This window comes from Rana temporaria, chromosome 2 (assembly GCF_905171775.1).
Source record: "Rana temporaria chromosome 2, aRanTem1.1, whole genome shotgun sequence".
NCBI lineage: Eukaryota > Metazoa > Chordata > Amphibia > Anura > Ranidae > Rana > Rana temporaria.
The window spans coordinates 185,858,653-185,881,876 of record NC_053490.1 but is presented as its reverse complement, the minus strand read 5'-3'; the positions used below and the strand labels follow the sequence as shown (position 1 = coordinate 185,881,876).

General features: G+C 42.2%; 1 protein-coding gene across 2 annotated transcripts in view; it reads right to left on the bottom strand.

Moving 5' to 3' along the window:
• UBAC2 (UBA domain containing 2) overlaps window positions 1–22,243 on the bottom strand; it is a 194,962-nt gene extending 172,719 nt beyond the window's left edge. The window contains exons 1-3 of one of the 2 annotated variants that reach the window (XM_040336155.1): window positions 22,048–22,243; window positions 17,359–17,511; window positions 2,718–2,842 (exon numbers count right to left, since the gene is read on the bottom strand). In XM_040336155.1, the coding sequence (XP_040192089.1) occupies window positions 2,718–2,842; window positions 17,359–17,389 (156 nt within the window). In that variant the 5' untranslated portion in view covers window positions 17,390–17,511; window positions 22,048–22,243. The remainder of the gene's footprint in view (window positions 1–2,717; window positions 2,843–17,358; window positions 17,512–22,047) is intronic. The other variant, XM_040336156.1, reaches the window with a different exon arrangement.
• Between the last annotated feature and the right edge of the window lie 981 nt (window positions 22,244–23,224).

Here is a 23,224-nt window from a genome sequence, read left to right as displayed (position 1 = left end):
CTACATATTTTTGGAAAAAAAATTGCAATAAGCGTTTACTGATTGGTTTGCACAAAAGTTAGAGCGTTTACAAAATAGGGGATAGTTTATGGCATTTTTATTAATTATTTTTATTAGTAATGGCGGTGATCAGTGATTTTTTGGCGGACACATCGGACACTTTTGACACATTTTTTGGAACCAGTCATTTTTACAGCGAACAGTGCTATAAAAATTACACTGGCAGTAAGGGGTTAACCAGGAGGGGGCGCTTGAGGGGTTAAGTGTGCCCTAAGGGAGTGTTCTTACTATGGGGGGCGTGGCTGTGCGCGTGACGTCACTGATCAACGTTCCCTAACACAGGGAACAGACGATCAGTGACAGTCACACTAGGAAGCACGAGAAGGTTTGTTTACACTTAACTCTCCCAGTTCTTCTCTGAGACCCGATCGTGGGATACCGGAGGCGATCGGGTCTGCTGCCGGTTACTGAGAAAAGAGCCGGGTCGTGAGCGTGCCGCCGGCGGCGCGCTGCGCGACCCACGGCTGAGCTCTTAAAGGGGACGTACATGTACGCCCTTGTGCCCAGCCGTGCCATTTTGTCAACGTATATGATCGTGCGGCGGTCCTCAAGTGGTTAAGACAGGAACTGGGTTGGTAAGTTGCAATATATTACATTTTGGCTTTTGTGCTTATTACCGCTTTAATAAAAGTGATTGTTATTTAAAAAAATTAAAAACAAGCCTCTACAAACATATTATATTTCCCTCCTCTGTGCAGTTGGTTTTGCACAGAATTGTCCAGATCCTCCTCTTCTCGGGTCCCTCTTCACTGCTTACAAGCCCTTCCCTCCTTTGTGTGCCCCTCAACCAGCAGCTTTCTACAGGGGGCACCCAAGCCGAGTCGCGGCTCTGTGTATCCATTCAGACACGGAACCCTGACTGGCCCCCCCCCCCCCTCTCTACTAATTGGCTGACTGACTTTGATTGACAGCAACAGGAGCCAATGGCGCCGCTGCTCTGTCTCAGCCAATCAGGAGGAGTGGCCTGGGTGGCTGCGGGGATTGTGGAAATCGCTGGAGAGAGAAGGGGCTCAGGTACTGGGGAGGCTGCTACACACAGAAGTTTTTTTTATCTTAATGCAAAGAATGCATCAAGATAAAAAAAAAAAAAAACTTCTGCCTTTACAACTCCTTTAACCACTTAAGGACCGCCTAACGCCGATATACGTCGGCAGAATGGCACGTACATGTACGTCGCCTTTAAGAGCCCAGCCGTGGGTCGCGCACGCGACCCAGTCCAAAGCTCCGTGACCGTGGGACCCGATCGCCGCTGGTGTCCCGCGATCGGTCACAGGAGCTGAAGAATGAGGAAAGGTGTGTGTAAACACACCTTCCCCGTTCTTCACAGTGGCAGTGTCATTGATCGTCTGTTCCCTGATATAGGGAAAAACAATCAATGTCACACGTCCAGCCCCACCCCCTACAGTTAGAAACACATATGAGGTCACACTTAACCCCTACAGCGCCCCCTAGTGGTTAACTCCTAAACTGCAATTGTAATTTTCACAGTAAACATTTTTATAGCACTTTTTGCTGTGAAAATGACAAATGACAATAATGTCGCAGTCAAGAAAAAAAAAAAAAAAAAAAAATAATCGCTGATCGCCGCCATTAGTAGTAAAAAAATTAATTAAAATGCCATAAAACTATCCCCTATTTTGTAAACGCTATAAATATTGCGCAAACCAAACGTTAAACGCTTATTGCGATTTTTTTTTACCAAAAATAGGTAGAAAAATACACATCGGCCTAAACTGAGGGGAAAAAAAAAATTATATCTTTTTTTGGGGATATTTATTATAGCAAAAAATATTGTTTTTTTTTTCAAAATTGTCTCTATTTTTGTTTATAGCACAAAAAACAAAAACCGCAGAGGTGATCAAATACCACCAAAAGAAAGCTCTATTTGTGGGAAAAAAAGGACGCCAATTTTGTTTCGGAGCTACGTCCCACGACCGCGCAATTGTCAGTTAAAGCGACGCAGTGCCGAACGGCAAAAAGGGGCAAGGTCCTTTAGCTGCATTTTGGTCCGGGTCTTAAAGCGGGAGTTCACCCATTTATTAGATTTTTTTTTTTCTCCCCTTAGATTCCTGCTCGTTCGGTCTAGGGGAATCGGCTATTTGTATTAAAATATGAGCAGTACTTACCCGTTTTCGGGATGCATCTTCTTCCGTCGCTTCCGGGTATGGGTCTTCGGGAGCGGGGGCGTTCCTTCTTGATTGACAGTCTTCCGAGAGGCTTCCGACGGTCGCATCCATCGCGTCACTCGTAGCCGAAAGAAGCCGAACGTCGGTGCGGCTCTATACTGCGCCTGCGCACCGACGTTCGGCTTCTTTCGGAAAATCGTGACGCGATGGATGCGACCGTCGGAAGCCTCTCGGAAGACTGTCAATCAAGAAGGAACGCCCATTCCCGCAGCCCATACCCGGAAGCGACGGAGAGGATGCATCTCCTAAACGGGTAAGTACTGCACATATTTTAAAACAAATAGCCGATTCCCCTAGAGAAAACGAGCAGGAATCTAAGGGGAAAGAGTGCCCTCTAAGGGTGAACCCCCGCTTTAAGTGGTTAAACATGGCTGAAAGGGAAAAAAAATAGTCAAACTAAATACACATTAATTCTCATGATAAACAGTATTAGGTTAGAAACAACAATGAGGAACACATTGTTAGACTTACATGAAAACTTTTTATTGCTTGCACATCATATACAAAGAATGCTTGTTGCTGCTGAAACAGGAGGGCAAGTATAACAGAAAGAGCACCAGGGATGAGTAGAAGGCCTTTAGATAGTGGTGCTTTATCTAGAGAAAAAAATAAAAATGTTAAATACTACCAAAAATAACACCAATGTGCCACTGCCAACTACTTGAATGCAAGTTCCTCACAGAACCCACAGATCCCACCTATATATACCCAACAAGGAAGGATTTATTTTATGACTGAGAAATCACTTATGAGAAGACACCGGCACTGCACATGCCAGCGCTTGCAGAATTAGTAGCACTGCTCCCAGGCTCCACCATCTGTATTACACAAGAAAAACACCCACCAAGACCGTGGCAAAGTAACCCCACACATGGTGACATTTTGGGGGGGTGGGGGGGGCAGAACAAGTGATAAAGCAAGCGATTGTGAGGATAGGGGTGGGCAGATCCACCTCAATCCAACCACATAGAAGGCCATAGGATATAAGATACGGTCCCGGTAGTGATGAGCAATAGAAGGAGAGGAAAATGAGAGCAAATTCATTAAAAAAAAAAGAAATACTGAGTACATAAAACCATGCAAATCTTAAAAAAGCCTTGAGAACATGGATGTGAAACAAGCAAAAACATTTACAGCTATATCCCAATGTACAGTATTAATGGCCCAAACAATTATGTGTCCTTTTAACAAATAAATGAGACAAGAGGTAAAAAAAAACAAAAAAAAACAGTGGGATAAACTCAACCTTACTTAAATATGCAATGCACAAATTAAACAGTGTGAATGGCTAAGTAGTGCACCACATTTCAAGTAAATAGAAGCAGAGAATTATGTGTGACCGTGTGTATGCAACACAAGTTTGAGCCAAAATTCAGTCGGAAAAAAATCCACGGTTTTCTTGTCGGAATTTCCGATCATGTGTACGTGGCATAATACTTAGTGAATATTCAGCTTATGGGTTTACTAATAGGTAAAAGAAGGTAATTTTTAGTTAAATGTTTGCCAAAATAAAAAACACACATAAGTATGTGCTTATTTTTATTAAAAGGTGTGTCATCACATATATTTTACAAATGTATGCGACATGAGCCAACAAATCTATTTTAGAATGCGGTTCCTCTAGTTTATTAAAACCTTAGTTCACTGTGGTTGTGATGACTGCAATTTACGGACACAGGAATAAGCTGCCTGAAATGTTTAATAAACAAGTTAATTCTTTCTAACTTGTTTAAGTTTTTTCAGCGTCTTGTAGAAGTTGTTTTTTATTCAGTTAAATTTCATTTCTAATTCAGTTTCTTTTGTGGGAAAATCAAAGAGAAGTTTTAAATAGTTCTATTTATTCTACAAACCAGGGTGTTTCAATATGCTCTCGCCTACTTCCTTCTGTAGCTCATCACAGGTTGATGAGGCCAATACAAGCTTTAGCCCCGATTCCCACCAGTGCAGCTTTGAAATTGCACTACTTCTGCACAATTTCAAAGCCGCACATCAGTGCGATTTGCATGGCAGATTTCATTGTGGCTTGTGACTTTATATAACAGATGTCTATGAAAGTCACAATGCAATCATTACAAAGTAGTAGGGTGGATATAAATGATAAAAAAAAAAAAAAAATGGGGGATTTTTATCAAATTTCTTTTAATAAAATGCTTTTGGAGTAAAAATCTAAACGATAGTTTTCCATTTAAGATACATTAATAATTGTGTTTATTCAGCATGAAATGGAGCTTAGTTATGTAGCATGAGGATGTATATTCTGCAATATTTACATTTTTGGTAAATTCATTCAATGAATCCAAGCTCTGCAAGCTGAGATAACATGGACTGCATTGAAGCATTCACACAATTTCACAGCAACCATGAGACAAAACAAAGTTCAGGAATATTCCTTTATCCCATTGTTTTGCAAATCTATGTACACTACAAACTGTATGATTGAATCAGTTCTGATATCGCCGTTTTACTAACCCGATAGCTTATTATTCTAAATGGGAAACCTTCATTTTTTTTGCAAACATTAAAGATTCTAACTACCAGCAAGAAGGAGCCCTTATATTTAAAGAGCACCTGTCATTTCAGATCCATCATTGCAGCGCCTGTTAGCAGGCATCCACTGACCAGCTGCTGCCACACCCCTCACCTTGTTGTGTCACTGCCGCATCACCAACCGTCCCATTAAAGTGAATGGGACTGTCATTGAGTCAAATGTGGGTGAGTCAAATGTGGGTCAGAGGAGGAGCCGTTGTGGAACAGAGATGACAGTTGCTCTTTAAAAATTATGATTTAAAATAGTTTATTTAAATCAAATCCACCCTGCAAAGTAGTACAGGAACCTTTCAAATAACCACTGCGATATGAATGGTTCTATTGCAGGTAATAAGATGAGACTCGTCATGCGATTTAGAACTGTCAAATCGCATGACAAGTCAAACCAGTGTGAACAGGGGCTTAAGGTTAGTGAGAAATTTCTTACTGCACTGTAACTGCTGGTTGAAGAACCTTATTGAAGGAACAGGGAAATTAAGGAGTTATATAATTTTTTTAGGGCCCTTTCACACGTATTTTCATCCGTCCGTTTGCGGATGAAAACGGGACATACATGGGTCCCTATGTGATTACGGGTGTCAGCGGATGAACATCCGCTGACACCCGTAATTTGTCCGCCTCGCAAAGATCCGCATTTTCGGACGGAAGAAATCCTATTTTTCTTCCGTCTGCCGGATCGGATCAGATGAACATGGACATGCGGTCCGTGTTAATCCGATCCCCCATAGGGGAGAGCGGAGGAAAGACAGGGCGGTCCCTGCACAGTGTGCGGGGACCACCCTGTCAGCTGCCAGCTCAGCGGGGATTTTACGGAGGATCCACGCTGAGCTTTGCAGACACACGGAGCGGATCATTACTGATCCGCCCCGTGTGAAAGGGCCCTTAGTCCCAAGAATTTTCCAGATATATGAGCACTGGCTTTCCATTTGGAAACATGAAACTGCTTTACACCCTGTTATACTGCATATAAAATACAAGTGATGAGCGCATACTGAAATGGTGAAAGAAAACAGTATAGCAATAAATACTGAAATAATCAATCTATAATGTGAGGTCATAATAAGTGATATAAAATCACATTCGACCACAAAAAACAAACAGTGCAAACAGTCCTTACAGTGTAAAAATATAAATGAAATAAAGTCCAAAAATAAGTGAGTGCAAAAAATATGTGCAACAACTGATTCAGAAACTCCTGCATATTGGAAGAAGGGCCCATTCAGGTTCCTGTGTGGATACTTTCAATTATTGGCCCTGGTTTTGCAACAGAAATATGCATTTGTTACTGGTCAAAAGTGAAAAGTCATGGTGGCCTAGCTTTAAATATGCTGCTTTAAAATGAAGAGAATCTGATTATCAATACCAGTATGTCTCAGCATTATTATCAAAAGAGAATTTTCCATACTATTCCAGCGTAGTTTAATAAAATGCATCATCAGCAGTATTTAGGAGCGTTTGGCGTTTTCAAGTGTACATCAATTATAGTGAGAAATGAGCAGAGGAATGTTTGGAAACCACTTATAAAAGTAAATGCCAATAAACTCTCCTAAACTCTTGTGCAATAAAAGCTACTATGAGCATTTTTCTTGTTACGCTACTTTCTCTGGCAGAGGTTCTGGCATGTTTTTCTGCTCCACAAGGTCACAAAAAGTCAGGGAGGCAGAGAAAAATATACAAAGAATCCCCAAGTCTACTAAATGTGGTAGATTTTCTGGTCACCTCCCATCCCTCTGACCTGGTGGGACAGGAATGAAGAGGAAATTGATCCCCCCCCCCCCCAAAAAAAGGGACATACAATCAAATCTAAATAGGGTTTGAAACTTTCTCTCCACCGAAAAAACAAAAAGCTTTGTTGGCTCTAGTTGGGCTTGCCTTTTGTACAGTTATATTAGTATGTAATTAGAATCACTTTGTTTTTTACAAGGACATGGGCGTTTTATATTTGAACATGCTTTGAGCTGTGCCCTGCCCAAGCCATCAGTTTAAGGCTGGGTTCAGATATATGCAGTGTGGGACCCTGCAGGCGATTCGAATAGGAATCACGCATTCAATGTGTGTGCGGTGCGAGCCCATTCATTCTATGGCTCAAACCGTATTTACAGACAAAAAAAAAGAAAAGTGCAGGACCATTCCCCCCACCCCCCCTCTGCCCCACACTGGAATCGGATCATATGGTGTTCACACCTATGTGATCCACTTCTGTTATTCAGATAAACAAAAAGAGACTGTCACCGCTGCCTTCTAATTCTGCAAATGCTAGTTGCCTGGCAATTAATGTAACCATACACCTTTAAAATAGAAGAAGTTTATCATTCTAACCACGTTTTCACATTACACCCATATTTAGCGTGTAACATGAAAAGTGTCTATAGCCCCTACTGCCAAACCACCAACTTTTATAGGATTGTGGGGTTCTTCAGCACACTGTCAAATCTGAATTCTTAGCCCGTAAACATTTTGTACGTTTTATCTGCCACTGAGGGGCTTACAGTTCTCAAGTCACCACACTCGTAGTCCATTGATGCTTCTTATTCACCAACAGATTTATACCCCGTTCATGTTTCAGACCGTATAGTAGCCAGGAGACTAGCATTTTGAGAAAGAGGTCATCAATGGTAACCACCATGTTTCTCTCAAGAAAGGCTTACTTAACCACTTAAAGCGGTTCTCCACCCTAAAGTGGAGTCCCGCTGATCGGAACCCCCCCCCCCTCCGGTGTCACATTTGACACCTTTCAGGGGGGAGGGGGGTGCAGATACCTGTCTAAAGACAGGTATTTGCACCCACTTCCGGCCACACGCTACGGGCGAAAGACGGGTTTTTCTGACTTCCCGTCTGTCGCCCGTTGTGTGCTGGGAACACTCGGCTCCCAGCACACAGCGTGTGAGCCAATCGGCGGGCGCAACGCGCCGTAGGGAACCGGGCAGTGAAGCCGCAGCGCTTCACTTCCTGGTTCCCTCAGCGTGGATGGCGGGGGGAGCAGCAGAGAGACGAGCGATTGCTCGTGCTCTGCTGCGATCAGCGCTGGACTCCAGGACAGGTAAGTGTCCTAATATTAAAAGTCAGCAGCGGCAGTATTTGTAGCTGCTGGCTTTTAATATTTTTTCCCCATGGCACGAACCGGACCAAAATGCACCTAAAAGGACCTTGCCCCATTTTGCAATTCGGCACTGTGTCGCTTTAACTGACAATTGCGCGGTCGTGCGACGTGGCTCCCAAACAAAAGTGGCGTCCTTTTTTTCCCACAAATAGAGCTTTCTTTTGGTGGTATTTGATCACCTCTGCGGTTTTGATTTTTTGCGCTATAAACAAAAATAGAGCGACAATTTTGAAAAAAAATCAATATTTTTTACTTTTTGCTATAATAAATATCCCCCAAAAATATATAAAAACATTTTTTTCCTCAGTTTAGGCCGATACGTATTCTACCTATTTTTGGTAAAGAAAAAAAAATCGCAATAAGCGTTTATCGGTTGGTTTGCGCAAAATGTATAGCGTTTACAAAATAGGGGATAGTTTTATTGCATTTTTTTTTTTTTTTACTACTAATGGCGATTTTTTTTGGGACTGCGACATTATGGCGGACACTTTGGACAATTTTGACACATTTTTGGGACCATTGTCATTTTCACAGCAAAAAATGCATTTAAAATGCATTGTTTATTGTGAAAATGACAGTTGCAGTTTGGGAGTTAACCACTAGGGGGCGCTGTTGGGGTTATGTGTTCCCTGAAGTGTGTTTACAACTGTAGGGGGGTGTGGCTGTAGGAGTGACGTCATCGATTGTGTCCCCCTATAAAAAAAGATGACACGATCGATGCAGCCGCCACAGTGAAGAACGGGGAAGCCGTGTTTACACGCGGCTCTCCCCGTTCTTCAGCTCCGGAGACCAATTGCGGGACTTCAGCGGCGATCGGGTCCCGCGGTCACGGAGCTTCGGACCGGGTCGCGGGAGCGCGCCCGCGGCTGGGTACATGTACAGGACGTACATGTGCCCAGCCGTGCCATTCTGCCGACGTATATGTGCAGGAGGCGGTCCTTAAAGCGGTAGTTCACCCTCACCCACATGATTTTACCATCGAGACAGGCATTGTAGCGCGAGCTACAGTATGCCTGTCCCGATTTTTTTAACCCCGGACTCACCTTGTAATCGTACATAGAAGATTTCGGCTCCCGCGGGGAATGGGCGTGCCTATGGAGAGGGAGGATGATTGACGGCCGGCCCTGGCACGTCACTCTCCCCGAAGACAGCCGGAGTAGGTCTCGGCTCTTCACGGCGCTATGCGCAGGCGCCATGAAGAGCCAAGCCTATTTCGGCTATTTCCGGAGAAGCGTGACGCGCCAGAGCCGGCCGTCAATCATCCTCCGTCTCCATAGGCACGCCCATTCCCCGGTATCTTCGATGTACGATTACAAGGTGAGTACGGGGGTAAAAAATTCGGGACAGGCATACTGTAGCTCGCGCTACAATGCCTGATTTTATGGTAAAAGAAAAAAAAATATTTTTTTTTTCGTTGATAGGGTGAACCCCCGCTTTAAGTGGTTAAAAGGTTCTGGAGTAATACATTAGAGATGCAGCGACCAGGGAAAGAACCACAAAGCACAGAGGTGTATTCAGGCATCTGAAAAAACAAAAAGGGTCCATCTTTAAAGGAAAAAAAATGTTTGCCTAAAATTTATGTCTGCAAGGTAGACAGACAGAATAGTGTAATGATTCTGTTAAAAAAACGAGTAAATACCTATTAAATTCCTTCATCTATATCACCTCCGGCATTCTAGTTTCTGTTCTCTCATTCACTTCCTGGTTTGCGGCGCTCGTTCATGTAAGAACTACATTTCCCAGGATGCATTGCGACACGCCCAGTAATTCACACCTCCTTGAAGTCTCTAACACGTAGAGAGCATCCTGCCACACAGATGTAGTTCCCAGGAGGGGGGGAGCACGTCACTGACCACCGCAGTAAAGCCTCTCTCCACAGTGGTCAGTAAAATCAGACAAGCAGGAAGTGAACAGAACAGAGAAGAAATAGAGCAACTTCTGAGCAAAAACAATGAGGAAGTGAAAAGACGAATGTCTGCAGGTAAAAGATGCTTATTATGAAAAACTAAATTTTTCCTTTACAACCCCTTTAAGGCTGCACTCGTATTTTAGCACTTTGAATCGTGGGCTGATTTGCTGCGATTCTGCCTTCGATTTGAAACTGCTGATGTGTGAATGACATGAGGCTCACATTTGAGATGCCATTCTTTTGAAGGACACCTAAAATCGTGGTGCGATAAATCACGTTTCAAATCGTGGCAAAATGCATTGCGTGAAGCACGTCACTCAAAAAAAGTCCAGGAGCTACTTTTGGGCTTCACGCAATGCGTGTTGCCGCAATTTATCGTGCGACAATCGTGGTAGACCCACACTGCGATTTTAGGTGTCATTCAAAAAAACGGCATCTTAAACTATGGGTCCCATGATTTGTCATTCACACATCGGGGCTTTAATATCACAGGCAGGATCGCGGCAAATCTGCCCACGATTCAAAATGCTCAAGTGTGAATGCAGCCTAAGGCTGCATTCGCACCTAAGCGACAAAACGCCCGACGCGGGACGCTTCTGTCGCTAGAGGGGAGAATTCCCATTGCCGTCTATGGAGATGGTTCACATCTCATAGACGCGCAACGCCTGTCGCCTGAAAAAAAGTCCCGGACCCTTTTTTTCACGCGACAGGCGCGTTTTCCCATAGACAGCAATGGGAATACTTTAGAAAAAAAAAAAAAAAAAAAAAAATACATTTGTAATCGCGGCAAATCTGCCGCTACACGCGTACGCGGCTGTCGCTTAGGTGTGAATGCAGCCTTAAACATTTGTTAGATGAATGTCACAAACATTTGTGCGGGTGGATAATTTTCCCTGTATTTTTTGTAATAGAATAATTACTAGAATTGTCAGCTCCATCTAGTGGTCCAAAAGAGGTAACGTTTTCTGAAATAACTCAGTGATAAAACATACCAAATCAGGAGGTAGCTGACAAGCAAAGGAATTCATCTACTACAGAAAATAAAAGGTAAAAGTCATCCAGCCTGCCCAAAAATGTGCAACATTCATCCAACGATTATCTGATATCTGATTATATATATGTATATAGACCCCCAAGTATCAGATACTTCAGCCATTGTAGCTCTGCAACAGAGCAAAGATCAGAGTCACTGGTGGCAACACTGGTATTAATTACTTTTCTTTTACATGGCTGTTTTTTTAAATTATTTTGCTTTACTAACAGAGTAGCTTATCGTGACATATTAAAATAAATTCATCTATAAAACTTACTTCCAATATTTATTTTAAGGGATTTTCAATCTACTTCCAGAGTTTTAAACCTATCTCCGTACGAATAGAAAAACAGGGTTGTCCCCAGCTTACACTAGTCAGGTTAAACACATGCACCACCAGATAAAAGATGAATACTTAGAATGCTTGACTATTAGCAGTTTGTTATATTTGTGTGATATGCGACAGTCAGGTAGCATATTCTATTATTCACAATTTGTAGATTCAGAATGGTCCAAACATTCTTCCTTTTTTTCCTTCTGCACTTGACCAACTTCAGTGTACCAGCAGAGGTCAGTGAAAGTTTGTTTCAAGGCCCAACTCAAGAAAATAAAGAAAAAACACTTTTGCAGTGCCACTTACACCTAGTGGTATGGGGGGCACGTATGGGCAAAAAGGGGGATATGCTGGGCTTGACATCAAGGGTTTGCTATACCCAGTGTGACAGGAAGTCTGGTAAATCTGTGGGTGTTGTCACTGATGGGACATACATTTCTGCCTTGTTTAGACGATACACAGATTGTTATCGGGCATCGGCTACAAACGTAGCCAGAGGAAGGCTAAAGGCCGTTGAAAAGCTTCAGCCATTCAGAATGAAGCAATTAAGGCCTTTATAAGTAGCCAGAGGATTGCCACTTGGTTGCTGCATCACTCCTAAGGCTGTGTGAGTAGGAGAGCAGTGCCAGAAAGTCTCCTAATGAGGTGAGGAGACCATTGACTTTTTCCTGTGTTATAAATATCAAAAAAGACTACTGTTTGTGCTGTATGACCAGCATTGTCTGCCCAGCGCTAGGCTGAGCCAGACTCCTTAGTTTCCTGTGTGGAAGGTAGACGCCCAGAGTTGCTAGGATTTTTTTTATGTTTTATTTTGTTTATGCTGTTTGGATGCTTGCAATTATTTTCCAGCAAGATGGAAAAATAAACTAAAAACTTTATTTTTCAACTGTCTTCGACTACCAGTCTGTATAAAATCAGTGTGTGGTGAACCCAAGCAAGGGGTCACACACCCCGCTACCGGGCTAACCCCTCACACCAGTGAGAGCACTTGTAGGCAGGAGGAGGCGCATAGCTGACCCAACTTGGCTGTCATCAGTAGAAGATGTGGACATGATAGGTCAGTGTGACTAGAAGGCCAGGAAAGTAGTTGGACATGTAAGATTTAAAACAGAGCAGATCCTACCTGGCTGCTGCCTGAGCCTTGGGGAGACCATATTAGGTGACCAGGCATTTTATATACTGAACAACCTTCCCCCTACTTATTGACTGCTGCAATCTATGCGCTGTTTCGTATGTTACTTATTTTCTGTCCTGACCTCTGCACTCTATATTATATACTATGTTGTACATTACACAGTCCGGACCAAAGTGTGAATTGTCTCAACAGTTGCTAGAATTAACGCAGTTCTTTTTTAAAGACCAAGTTCACCTTTAACCAAAAAAAAAAAACTCATTTTTTTTGCAGGTAAAAAATGTGCATTTATAAAAAAAAAAAAATTGAGTCGTCTACAGACCATTGCACCCATAATCAGAAGATCGTGGTTTGTAATATTAGGCTTCTGCAGACTCAGCATAGTTGTGTGCTCGTACCTCATGCAGGCAAGTAGTTACATAAGAGCATGAAGATTACGAGGATGCTCACCAGCTCATTGAGCTTCCTGCAGCTCATTTAGAACTACAAGCCGTCACCCACAAAAAACCTTAGTTATAAACTTGTCGGTGACGTTATTTCTAAGAGCCTTTTAGGACAGCCTTGGAGAAAGCTTAGCTCTGCCCATTTTCCCAGGAAACACTTTCAGCCTTTAAAATCCCTCCTCTTTCACCATGGCCTCAGTTATTGCGTGCCCTCCAACATGCTCGAAAACAAAGCACAGAAAACAACCAAACAGCTTAAGACATTTTTTAAGAACAACAGGGAGGGTAGTAACTGCTGTCATGAAAGGCTCTTAGAAATACCGTCATCGGTAAGTCTAAGGTTTTCCCAAATCACCTTTCAGGACAGCCTTGGAGAGAATAACCCATAAACTTAAACTTACCCTGGGGGGGGGGGGGATACTGCCTGCAGCACCTTCCTACCGAAGGCCTGAACTTCAGAAGACAATTGGTCCAGCCTATAGTGTAGGAGGAACGTAGAGAATTTGGACCAGGTACAGCCCTGCATATTTGTTCAGGAGTAGCATCGGCCCTTTTGGCACAGGAAACTGACGATCTTGTAGAGTGGACAGCAATACCTGAAGGGGGCACTTCTCCCTTAACCGTGTAGGGCCTCTATGATTGCCCATTTAAGCCACCTTCCCAGCGTGCCTTTAGAAGCTTTTTCTCCTTTGCGGGGTCCCGAAAAGATTATAAAAAGTGCATTTGACTACCTAACCGTGACTAGAACACTTAGGAATTGAAACAGGCATCTTCTTACATCCAATGTATGGAAAGCTTCCGCCCTTGGATTGGCTGGGGCTGAAGAGAAGGTAAGAAATACGATTTCCGGTGAACAATGAAAGGATGTAGCAACCTTGGGAAGAAATGCTGGGTCCGTTCTAAGGAACGCCCGATCTGGGAAAATCATTAAAGAGGGTTCCACGACCGCCAAAGCCTGAAGCTCGCTGATTCTTCGGGCTGACGCAATTGCCACCAAAAAGATAGTCTTTAGGAATAAATACCTCAAGGACGTCTCCTGTAGGGGTTCGAAAGGAGCCTCAATGAATCCTTGGAACACAATAGACAAATTCCATCTGGGAAAAATCTTCAGGGCCAAAAAAATATCTAGAAATCAAAACTTAAAAAAAAAAAAAAAAACGAAGGGGCAAACACCTGGGTTTTTAGGATGCTGGCTGCAAGCCCATTCTCCATTCCATCATGGAGGAATTCCAAAACTGAAATCATGTTCTTGACCTGGAAACCCTTAGTAGAGCACCAGGAAATAAATTACTTCAATACTTTCATGTAGATAGCTCACATCACTTTTTTCCCTACTAGAGAGAAGGGTGACCACAGGCTTCTCTGACAGTCATTTGGCCCTTAAAAGATCCTCCTCAGAAATTAGGCCATCAACCATAGACGATCCGTTTCCAGGTGGCTCCATGCCTCAAATCCTTCCTGGGCTGTAGTTTTCAGGGGGGCTGTGCAGCTAGACTTAGCCAAGTCGCAAACCAGGGTCTCTTCGGCCAGAAAGGGGGGCCAGAAAGGGGCGACCAGGATCAGATTTGTGCTCTCTTCCCTGAATTTCCTGAGGACCAGCAGAATCAGTTGGAAAGGGGGTAAAGCGTAGCACAGCTGGTAGTCCCAAGGATGGGTGAAAGCATCTAGCCCTAAGGCCCGATCTTCCCTTTGAAGCGTGAAGAAACTCTGGACTTTTGCATTCTGCTGGTTTACAATTAGGTCTACTTGAGGCTGACCCCATGCCTCAATGACCATCAGGAAGACTTCCCGATTCAGACTCCATTCTGCTTCTAAAACCTTCCTTCTGCTTAGGAGATCTGCTAGGAGGTTTTGGGATCCCTTTAGGTAGATTTTCGTTAGCGAAACTACATTCCACTCTGCCCAAGTAAGTATCTGCCTGGCTGAGATGCAGCGTACACACGGTCAGAATTTCCGACAAGAAAAGTTTGATGTGAGCTTTTGGTCGGAAATTTCAACCATGTGTAGGCCCCATCTGACTTTTTCTGTCAGAATTTCCGACAGCAAAAATTTGAGAGCTGGTTCTCAAAAATTCCGATCGTCTGTATGCAATTCCGAAGCACAAAAAACACACATGCTCGGAATCATTGAACTTCATTTTTCTCGGCTTGTTGTAGGTCACCGTGTTCTTGACGGTCAGAATTTGGTGTGACCGTGTGTATACAAGACAAGCTTGAGCCAAAATTCCGTCGGAAAAAAATCCACGGTTTTCTTGTCGGAATTTCCGATCGTGTATACGCGGCATAAGAGTCCCTTGCTCCTTGTTCCTCCCGGTTTCAATACATAGGCCAGTGCTGTTGTGTTGTTCGAAAGGACCTGTACGCATTGTCCCCCGATTGATTGTTGAACGTACAGGAGGCCTACAAAGATGGGCTTTAGTTCTCGCCAGTTTGATGACTTCCGGGCCTCTACTTTGGTCCAGGAACCCTGCGCAGTCTGGCCGTCTAGGTGGGCTCCCCAGCCCCAATAGTCTGCGTCCGTCATTAGACGTTTGCCCAGGAGAAAAGCCCAAGAGAGACCCTCTGTTAGATTGGTCCGATCTCACCACCACCAGAGAGCCCTCCTCACATTCGAGACGATCTTGATCCACTTCTAGAGAGGCTCCTGGTAGGGGCATCAAAATTAAAATCGCTGCATCGCGAGCCACCACTTCTGGTGGCTTCCTTTCAGTCTGTATGTAAGCACGGAAGCGATGTCACAATGTCACTTCCGGTTTACTCGGCTGCCAATGGCGTCAGTTTAAAAAAATAAAAATACAGTATTCGGAATCGTCGTTTTTGGCAATCTGAATACTTTGAAGTGCAAAAGAGGGATTTGGGGTCTTTTAGACCCCCGATCCCTCCATAAAGAGTACCTGTCACCACCTTTTACTGTCACAAGGGATGTTAACATTCCTTGTGACAGCAATAAAAGTGAGCAAACATTTTATTTTTTTAAAACACAAGGTCAAAAAATAAATAAAAGAAAGGAAAAAAATATATTTTTAAAGCGCCCCCGTGAGCTCGCGCAGCAAAGAAAATGCATACGCAAGTCTCGCCCGCATATGTAAATGGTGTTCAAATCACACATGTGAGGTATCGCCGCAATCATCAGAGCAAGAAAATAATTCTAGCACTAGACCTTCTCTGCAACTGTGACCTGGTCACCGTAATTTTTTAAAGCGTCGCCTATGGAGATTTTTAGGTACCGTAGTTTGTCGCCAAGCTTGCAGCTTCACAGCCGAGTGCGCATGCCTCACTGCGCTGTCCTGCATAGCCAGGCAATCTTCTGGGACCTGTGCTGTGTCCCAGAAGATTGCAGGGAGGAAGGGCTGCCTAGGCGACCCAAGTGGAAGTGGGAGCTCATCAGTAATCGTGAGTTTCCAGTGGATTTGAATCTCTGAGGGGATTTTTGCACAAAGGGCACTTCGTCTGAACTGGGGAGGGGTTTAGCTTTTGTTGACGTCTTGACCTAGAAATAAAAGCATACAAGACACACACACACACATATATATATATATATATATGATGTGTGTGTGTGTGTGTGTGTGTGTGTGTGTGTGTGTGTGTGTGTGTATGCATGCATGTATGCTTATTAATTACACACATATATACACACACCCCCCCCAGTGAGACAACCCCCCACCTGGCACCACTGGGGAAGAAAAGGGACCACCAAAAAGTGCACCAGACCAGGCGAAAGACCCCTGTCCATACTGCAGGGCCAAAGCACTGTCACCTTCATCCCTGCAGCCGCTGGCTCCCCCCTCAGGAAAGGATAGAAGACAACCAAGACAGAGTGATATAATTTTGTGCATTAAAAAGTATAAGTAATGAAACATTAAAATGTTTTGATAAGTGAAACTTTTTCCAGAAGTTTACGTGTGTCTGTGAGACTCGCTTGTGGCTTGTTAAATAGGAGAAGTTTGTCTGTGGCATAGGAATGCATACAGCAACTAGACTCGGGTTTGGTTTATCAATTCCCCTTTAAGCCACTTTCACAGAAGCAACCCAACAACAACCACCATTTGCCACAGCACTCTGTGCACACCACAGAACTTGTATTTCTGTTCCTTTCCAGGGTTCCCCAGGTCTTTTATAACCCTCCCTAGTCATGCTCACATTTTGTCTCACGATTTTGACTTTTTCCATTTTAAAGCAAGACCGATTACCTGGTATGGTACCTACGTTTATATAAAAAGTAAAACAATAAACATCAGCATAAGGGACATTACTTAGTATAACCAAGATGTGTTTCTTGCGCTTCTGACTCTTGCTCCAGCTATAATGGTGAAATGTCTTTCAAGCACAGAAAATGAAGTTTAGACAATTCAGTATTAGTAAATGCTATTCATACATACCAGATATATTTATCAGAAATATGCACAATCAGCATTTTGGCTGAACCAGCTTAATTTCCTGTTGTATTAAATGGGGTCCTTCACAAAAAGTCTAATAGTGTATTTTTTTTATATAAAGCATGTGCATCTGGTGTGGATTTAGGCAAATTACACAGCAAGATGGGGAGTGGATGAGGATACTGTGCGAGTTTAGTACACGTCTGCTATCTTACATGACACACGCAGTGTATACTCACAAAGTCCACTGGAACCAGTAGTAGCGATCATTGTATGTCTGTACTGTGCCAGGTACAGAGACCATGACAGGTTGTAATTTCCAATCCCGTTACGTCATATAGACTTCGCTAGATCACAGCCTTCATTTCCAGCTTGGAAAGTTGAATATAAAGCTACAAAACAAAACAAATTAGGTTTAAAAGGGAATGTACTGCATATGGGTTTCTCCACATACAGTAAAAAAAATAAAAAAAATGCAGTTTTAAAAATGTTTATTTCTTCTCATGGCACATTTCATAGTTACCCTTTTCAGCCAGTAGGTGGAGATTGTGTGTCGGATACAAAAGACTTCACACTTAGGTTGTCATTTTTCTTGTATCAGGAGAGGGCCCCATAGAAGTCTATGGGTATTGACTGCACTGGCAGTCGAGGCGCAAGTTGCAGATTCAGGAAATTATGCATCTGGGTCTTTAAACTCAGGGAGCTATTCTATTTTGAAAGTACCATTATCTTCTATCATTATACCTGCAACAAGAGAACTAAAATGCACCCAACTGTGAATAAAAAGTCAAGCCCTGAGTCCATAGTACCACAATTATGTACTGCTGATTAAAGGGCACTAGATAATCCCAGCTGCTATAAGAGACACTTGGAGCAATGACCATACAAGACAAAAGTACCAGAAAAAACTGAGCTCAGGACTTCTGATTAATTCAAAAGTAGTTCAAAGTTCCACTGAACGATATACAGTGAAATAATCATATATTGAGGCCAAATAGTAATAGTCAGATAGTCATAGGAGACAACAGTGTGAAATGTTTGTGTCCGAGGAAAAAAGCCTTCCTCTTCTTCAGGGCTTAATCAGTCAAAGTTAATAAAGTCAGCGGGTTGCTTTTAGTGCCATCAAAAGACATTATTCTTCATTAAAAGGGGTTGTAAAGGTAAAAAATGTTTCCCCTAAATAGTTTCCTTTACCTTAGTGCAGTCATCCTTCACTTACCTCATCCTTCCATTTTGCTTTTAAATGTCCTTATTTCTTCTGAGAAATGCTCATTTCCGGTTCTTCTGTCTGTAACTACACACCGTAATGCGAGGCTCTCCCTGGTGTGGAGTGTCGTGCTTGCCCCCTCCCTTGATGGGGGAGGGGGCGAGCAGGAGTGTCAGGACACCCACTAACACACAGCTCCTTTCACTATCTGCAACGTAGAGAGCGTCCTGACTCACCTGCTCGCCCCCTCAAGGGAGGGGGCAAGCAGGACACTGCACACCAGGGAGAAAGCCTTGCATTACTGTGTGGAGTTACAAACAGAAGAACAGGAAGTGAGGATTTCTCAGAAGAAATAAGGACATGTAAAAGCAAAAACAAAGGATGAGGTAAGTGAAGGAGGACTGCACTAAGGTAAAGGAAGCTATTTAGGGGGAAAAATGTTTTCCTTTACAACCCCTTTAAGCCTCAACACAGGTCACTAAGTGCATTCTGTTGTGATTTTATTAACATTGACTGCTCAAGCCTTCAAAGTGTTGTTGCTAGGCAGAATAGTTAATCTTCCCACTTCCTGCACCTAGGTGCTTAATGCTTCCTAACCTACACCGCACAGACTCCTGGGAATGTAGAGGGTGTAACTTTCCAGGAGTCTGTGCACTCCCCAGTCTCAAAGAATCATGTGACTTGGACAGCACAGGTGCTATAACCTGATCTGACACTGCTTGTGCAGCACTGAGCATGTGCTAGATCTGCAAGGCTGAAATCCAGGAAGTCATACAGTCTGGCTTCATGATGCACACACTTAAGATGGCCCCAGTCAATTTCTATTTTATAAAGTGTCTAAATGCTGTAACAACCTAACAAAACAGAACTTAGTTTACAGACTAACTTTACTAGAATACATTAAGCTTGTGTATTACAGGGGTATTTCTATTTAAAAAGTGAAATTGTGGCCGGAACTCCGCTTTAAATAGGTTATCTTCCTTTCTCAGTGGTTTCTATGCTTGTTGGCGTTGCACAAATGGGTTTTGGCCTCAGTAACAAATAAAAAATATTCTATTCAGCAGCTGATCAAATGTAGTACTGTTGGTGTGGTTTACATGCTCAATGGTGATCTTCAATATATTGGCAGAACCGCCACACCCTTACATGTTACCACTAAATATCGTATTAGATTGTTTATGGTTTATTGTTAACGATGGCCGTGGAGTGACATCACATGATTTTATTTACTTTTTATATTGTTGTTTCGTTTTATGGTGACATACCATGTGTAGTTTTAATTGACTAAAGTCCCTGTTACTTGAGGCATGGGAATTGTTGACGTTTTTAGCATGTTTGAAGAGGTAAATATTAGTTGTTCATTCAAACAGTGCCTACAGATAGAGGTGATATAACTGAACAAATGATACATACAGACTTGGTGTATTCATTCTCATAAAACTACATTACTGAAAACGCAGATGCAAACCCCTACTTTTTTTCCCCCCAAATAAATATTTTTATTACATTTTTACCAATAAAACAAAAAGACTAAAGACATTTAAAAGTTTAAAAGTGTAAGCGCAATTTTCACTGAAGGCGCTTTTTTCTTCCTTTTTTTTTTTTAACCTTATAGCACAGTTTCAATTAGAGCAGTATTACTGGTGGAACATTAGAGTGCTGAATAGCAACAGAGAAAAACCAATACGACTTAAAATAAATTAAGGAAAAGGAAGAAAGAAAGTAGGGAGTCATCATAAACCCCCACTTTTACCAGTCATAGTGTGGGGATCCGGCCGTGACAGCTTTCGGCTTCACGGCCGGGCACTCACTGCACATGCGCTCTATAAATGGACAGGCGATCTCCTGGGACCTGTCACGTGTCCCTGGAGATCGCCTAAAGGGAGAGGCCACCTATGGCGAGAATAGAAGTCACGAGGTGGTTCCTGAGCGGAAGGAGGAAGTGGGACAGGAAGTCCCACTCCTACCGAAGCCCCCACTAGAGTTGCCAACTCATCCCTTTAAAACAGAACACATATGAATTACACAGGTTCTGAGGCTAATTTAATGCAAACAAGGCACCAAGTGAGTTTAATTACCTCCTTAATCAGCCACAGAACCTGTGTAATTAATATGTGTTCTGTTTTAAAGGGATGAGTTGGCAACCCTAGCCCCCACTCCCCCCAAAAAAATTACGTTCCACTTTTGGGTAGATCTCCACTTTAAGAAGCCCTTTAGAGGTGCACTGTCACCACCGCAGAGACTTCCATCTAAATCTCGTCTTCCTTGCGAGTTCAGGGACTCCGGCGTCCGATTGGCCAAGCTGCGATAGTGTCACTCCTGCGTATGCGCCCAAGAGTCATGGCTTCGACACACCGCTCTGAAGGAATGGCACAAGTATGACATCACGGCTGCTGCTCACGAGAATATCTCCTAAATTTAGAATTCCAGGGTTTACTACCACTTTAATGCATAGAATGGCCAGAACTTTTTGTACTCCTCTTACCCAGAGCTGCTCCAAACTCTGAAAAGATCCACCCAGCTGTCTGTTTAACAGCTGGCTCAGTGCATGGCTAAATCTGGAGCCAGTTGCACCAATCACCTCTGCAGCCCAGCATGCCAGAGATCGTTGAAGGAGCAGAGAGCAATGACTGACAGTCATTGCTCTCCACTTTGAGCAAAATGAGAGATCGGCGGTCATGGGATCACTCAGTTCTCAATATCAGAACTGATGTGGGACAGCTGCAGCATAGAGATGAGTACGAGTGCTTATTTTTTTTCATAAACCCATACTTCTCCTTTGATAAAACATAAAAAATACCAGCCTGAGCCCAGCTAATAAAACAGGACATTTAATCACTTTAGGGCAATGTTTCTCAACTCCAGCCTTCAAGGCGCCTCCAACAGGTCATGTTTTCAGTCCTCCCATTATTTTGCACAGATGATTTGATCAGTTTCACTGCCTTAGTAATTACTACAGCCATTTCATCTGAGGGAAATCCTGAAAACATGACCTGTTGGGGCGCCTTGAGGACTGGAGTTGAGAAACATTGCTCTAGTGAGTAGGCAATGAAGGGAGATGTTACGCACTAATGCCAACTGTCTGAAAGTACAAACTCACAGTCCATTCTTGTCACAATGCTGTGGTGGCGCATGTATGGTGGCGTGCCTTAATGCAATGCAATGCCACACATATTCACAGCACACTGGCACAGGAGGACATTTACAAATGTGCTTTTTCCAGATCTTCACAAAACATAATCTTCCTGTAAAAGCTGAACGTTTGTGAGTGGCTTACCACTAACGATTCAACAAACCTATGCTCCAACTCTGCGACAAATGGGCAAATGTTGGCGCTCTTTTGCAATTTTGTGGCCAGTATTTGAAACTAGTTTGCTGCAAAATTAACACCCCGATCTGTCGTTGAAGGAAGAAGTAATGTGGACCATGCTGATTTTAGGAATATTTTAGTGACATCTGAGGCATTTATGTGGCAATTCTGCAACACATTCCCATATTTAGATAAAAGAGGGTGCAAAGGACTGCCTAATATTTTATTACACTGAACACAACATTATGTCACGTTTTAATGACAAATACACAGAATGCTGCACATTTGCAGACACAGTGACAGTGAGTTTTTGGACAAATGTTCCCCACAGTGTAAAAATGATTTCCAAAGCAAGATTTCACAATATATCTTTATCCCCTCCTCACAATAAAAACATAATAATCACAGTACCTTTTCCAGTGACTTGCTACTCCATCTCACTACAAAACACAAGTAATACAAAGCTGCACACAACCTCTTCACCTTCTTTTAGACTTCACACTTGTTTAGCTTCTCTTTCCTGTTTCTCCATAAGAGCCAAGCCTCGTTCTGAGAGCCAGTCTATGGTCACATGATAACTTCTCAGATCTCACATTGGTCCTGCTTCCGTTCCCAGTTCCTCTATGAGAGCCAAGCCTCACTCTGAGATCCAATGCAGTGTCGTGTGGTCACTGATCTTATGGATTGTTGTAGGTTTAAAAAGTGTCAGTAAAGTATAAAGAAGATAACACTGCCTGTAATGTAACAATGATATGTAGTCTTAAAGTATGACTGATATGAGAGATACGCATGTCAGGTTGTTATCATACAGATCTCTCTTCACCACATAGTGGATTGAAGTACAAAACACTCTCTGTGTCTCAAAGACTAAGTACACCTTTTGAAAAAAATAAAATAAAAAATGTATGCATATTGATAAAAAATAAAAAAAATAAAATGTATTCATATTGTTAAAAAAAGAAAATGTATGCATATTGATAAAAAAAGAAAATGTATGCATATTGATAAAAAAAAAATGTATGCATATTGATAAAAAAAAAAGTATGCATATGGATAAAAAAAAAAAAAAGAAAATGTATGCATATTGATATAAAAAAAAATGTATGCATATGGATAAAAAAAAATGTATGCATATTGATAAAAAAAAATGTATGCATATAGATAAAAAAAAAAAAGAAAATGTATGCATATTGTTAAAAAAACAAATGTATGCATATTGATAAAAAAAGAAAAAGAAAATGTATGCATATTGATTAAAAAACAAAAAAAAGAAAATGTATGCATATTGTTAAAAAAAACAATGTATGCATATTGATTGAAAAAAATGTATGCATATGGATAAAAAAAACAAATTTATGCATATTGATAAAAAAAAAAAAAAGTATGCATATGGATAAAAAAAAAAAAAGAAAATGTATGCATATTGTTAAAAAAAAAAAAATGTATGCATATTGATATAAAAAAAAATGTATGCATATGGATAAAAAAAAATGTATGCATATTGATAAAAAAAAATGTATGCATATAGATAAAAAAAAAAAAGAAAATGTATGCATATTGTTAAAAAAAAAATGTATGCATATGGATT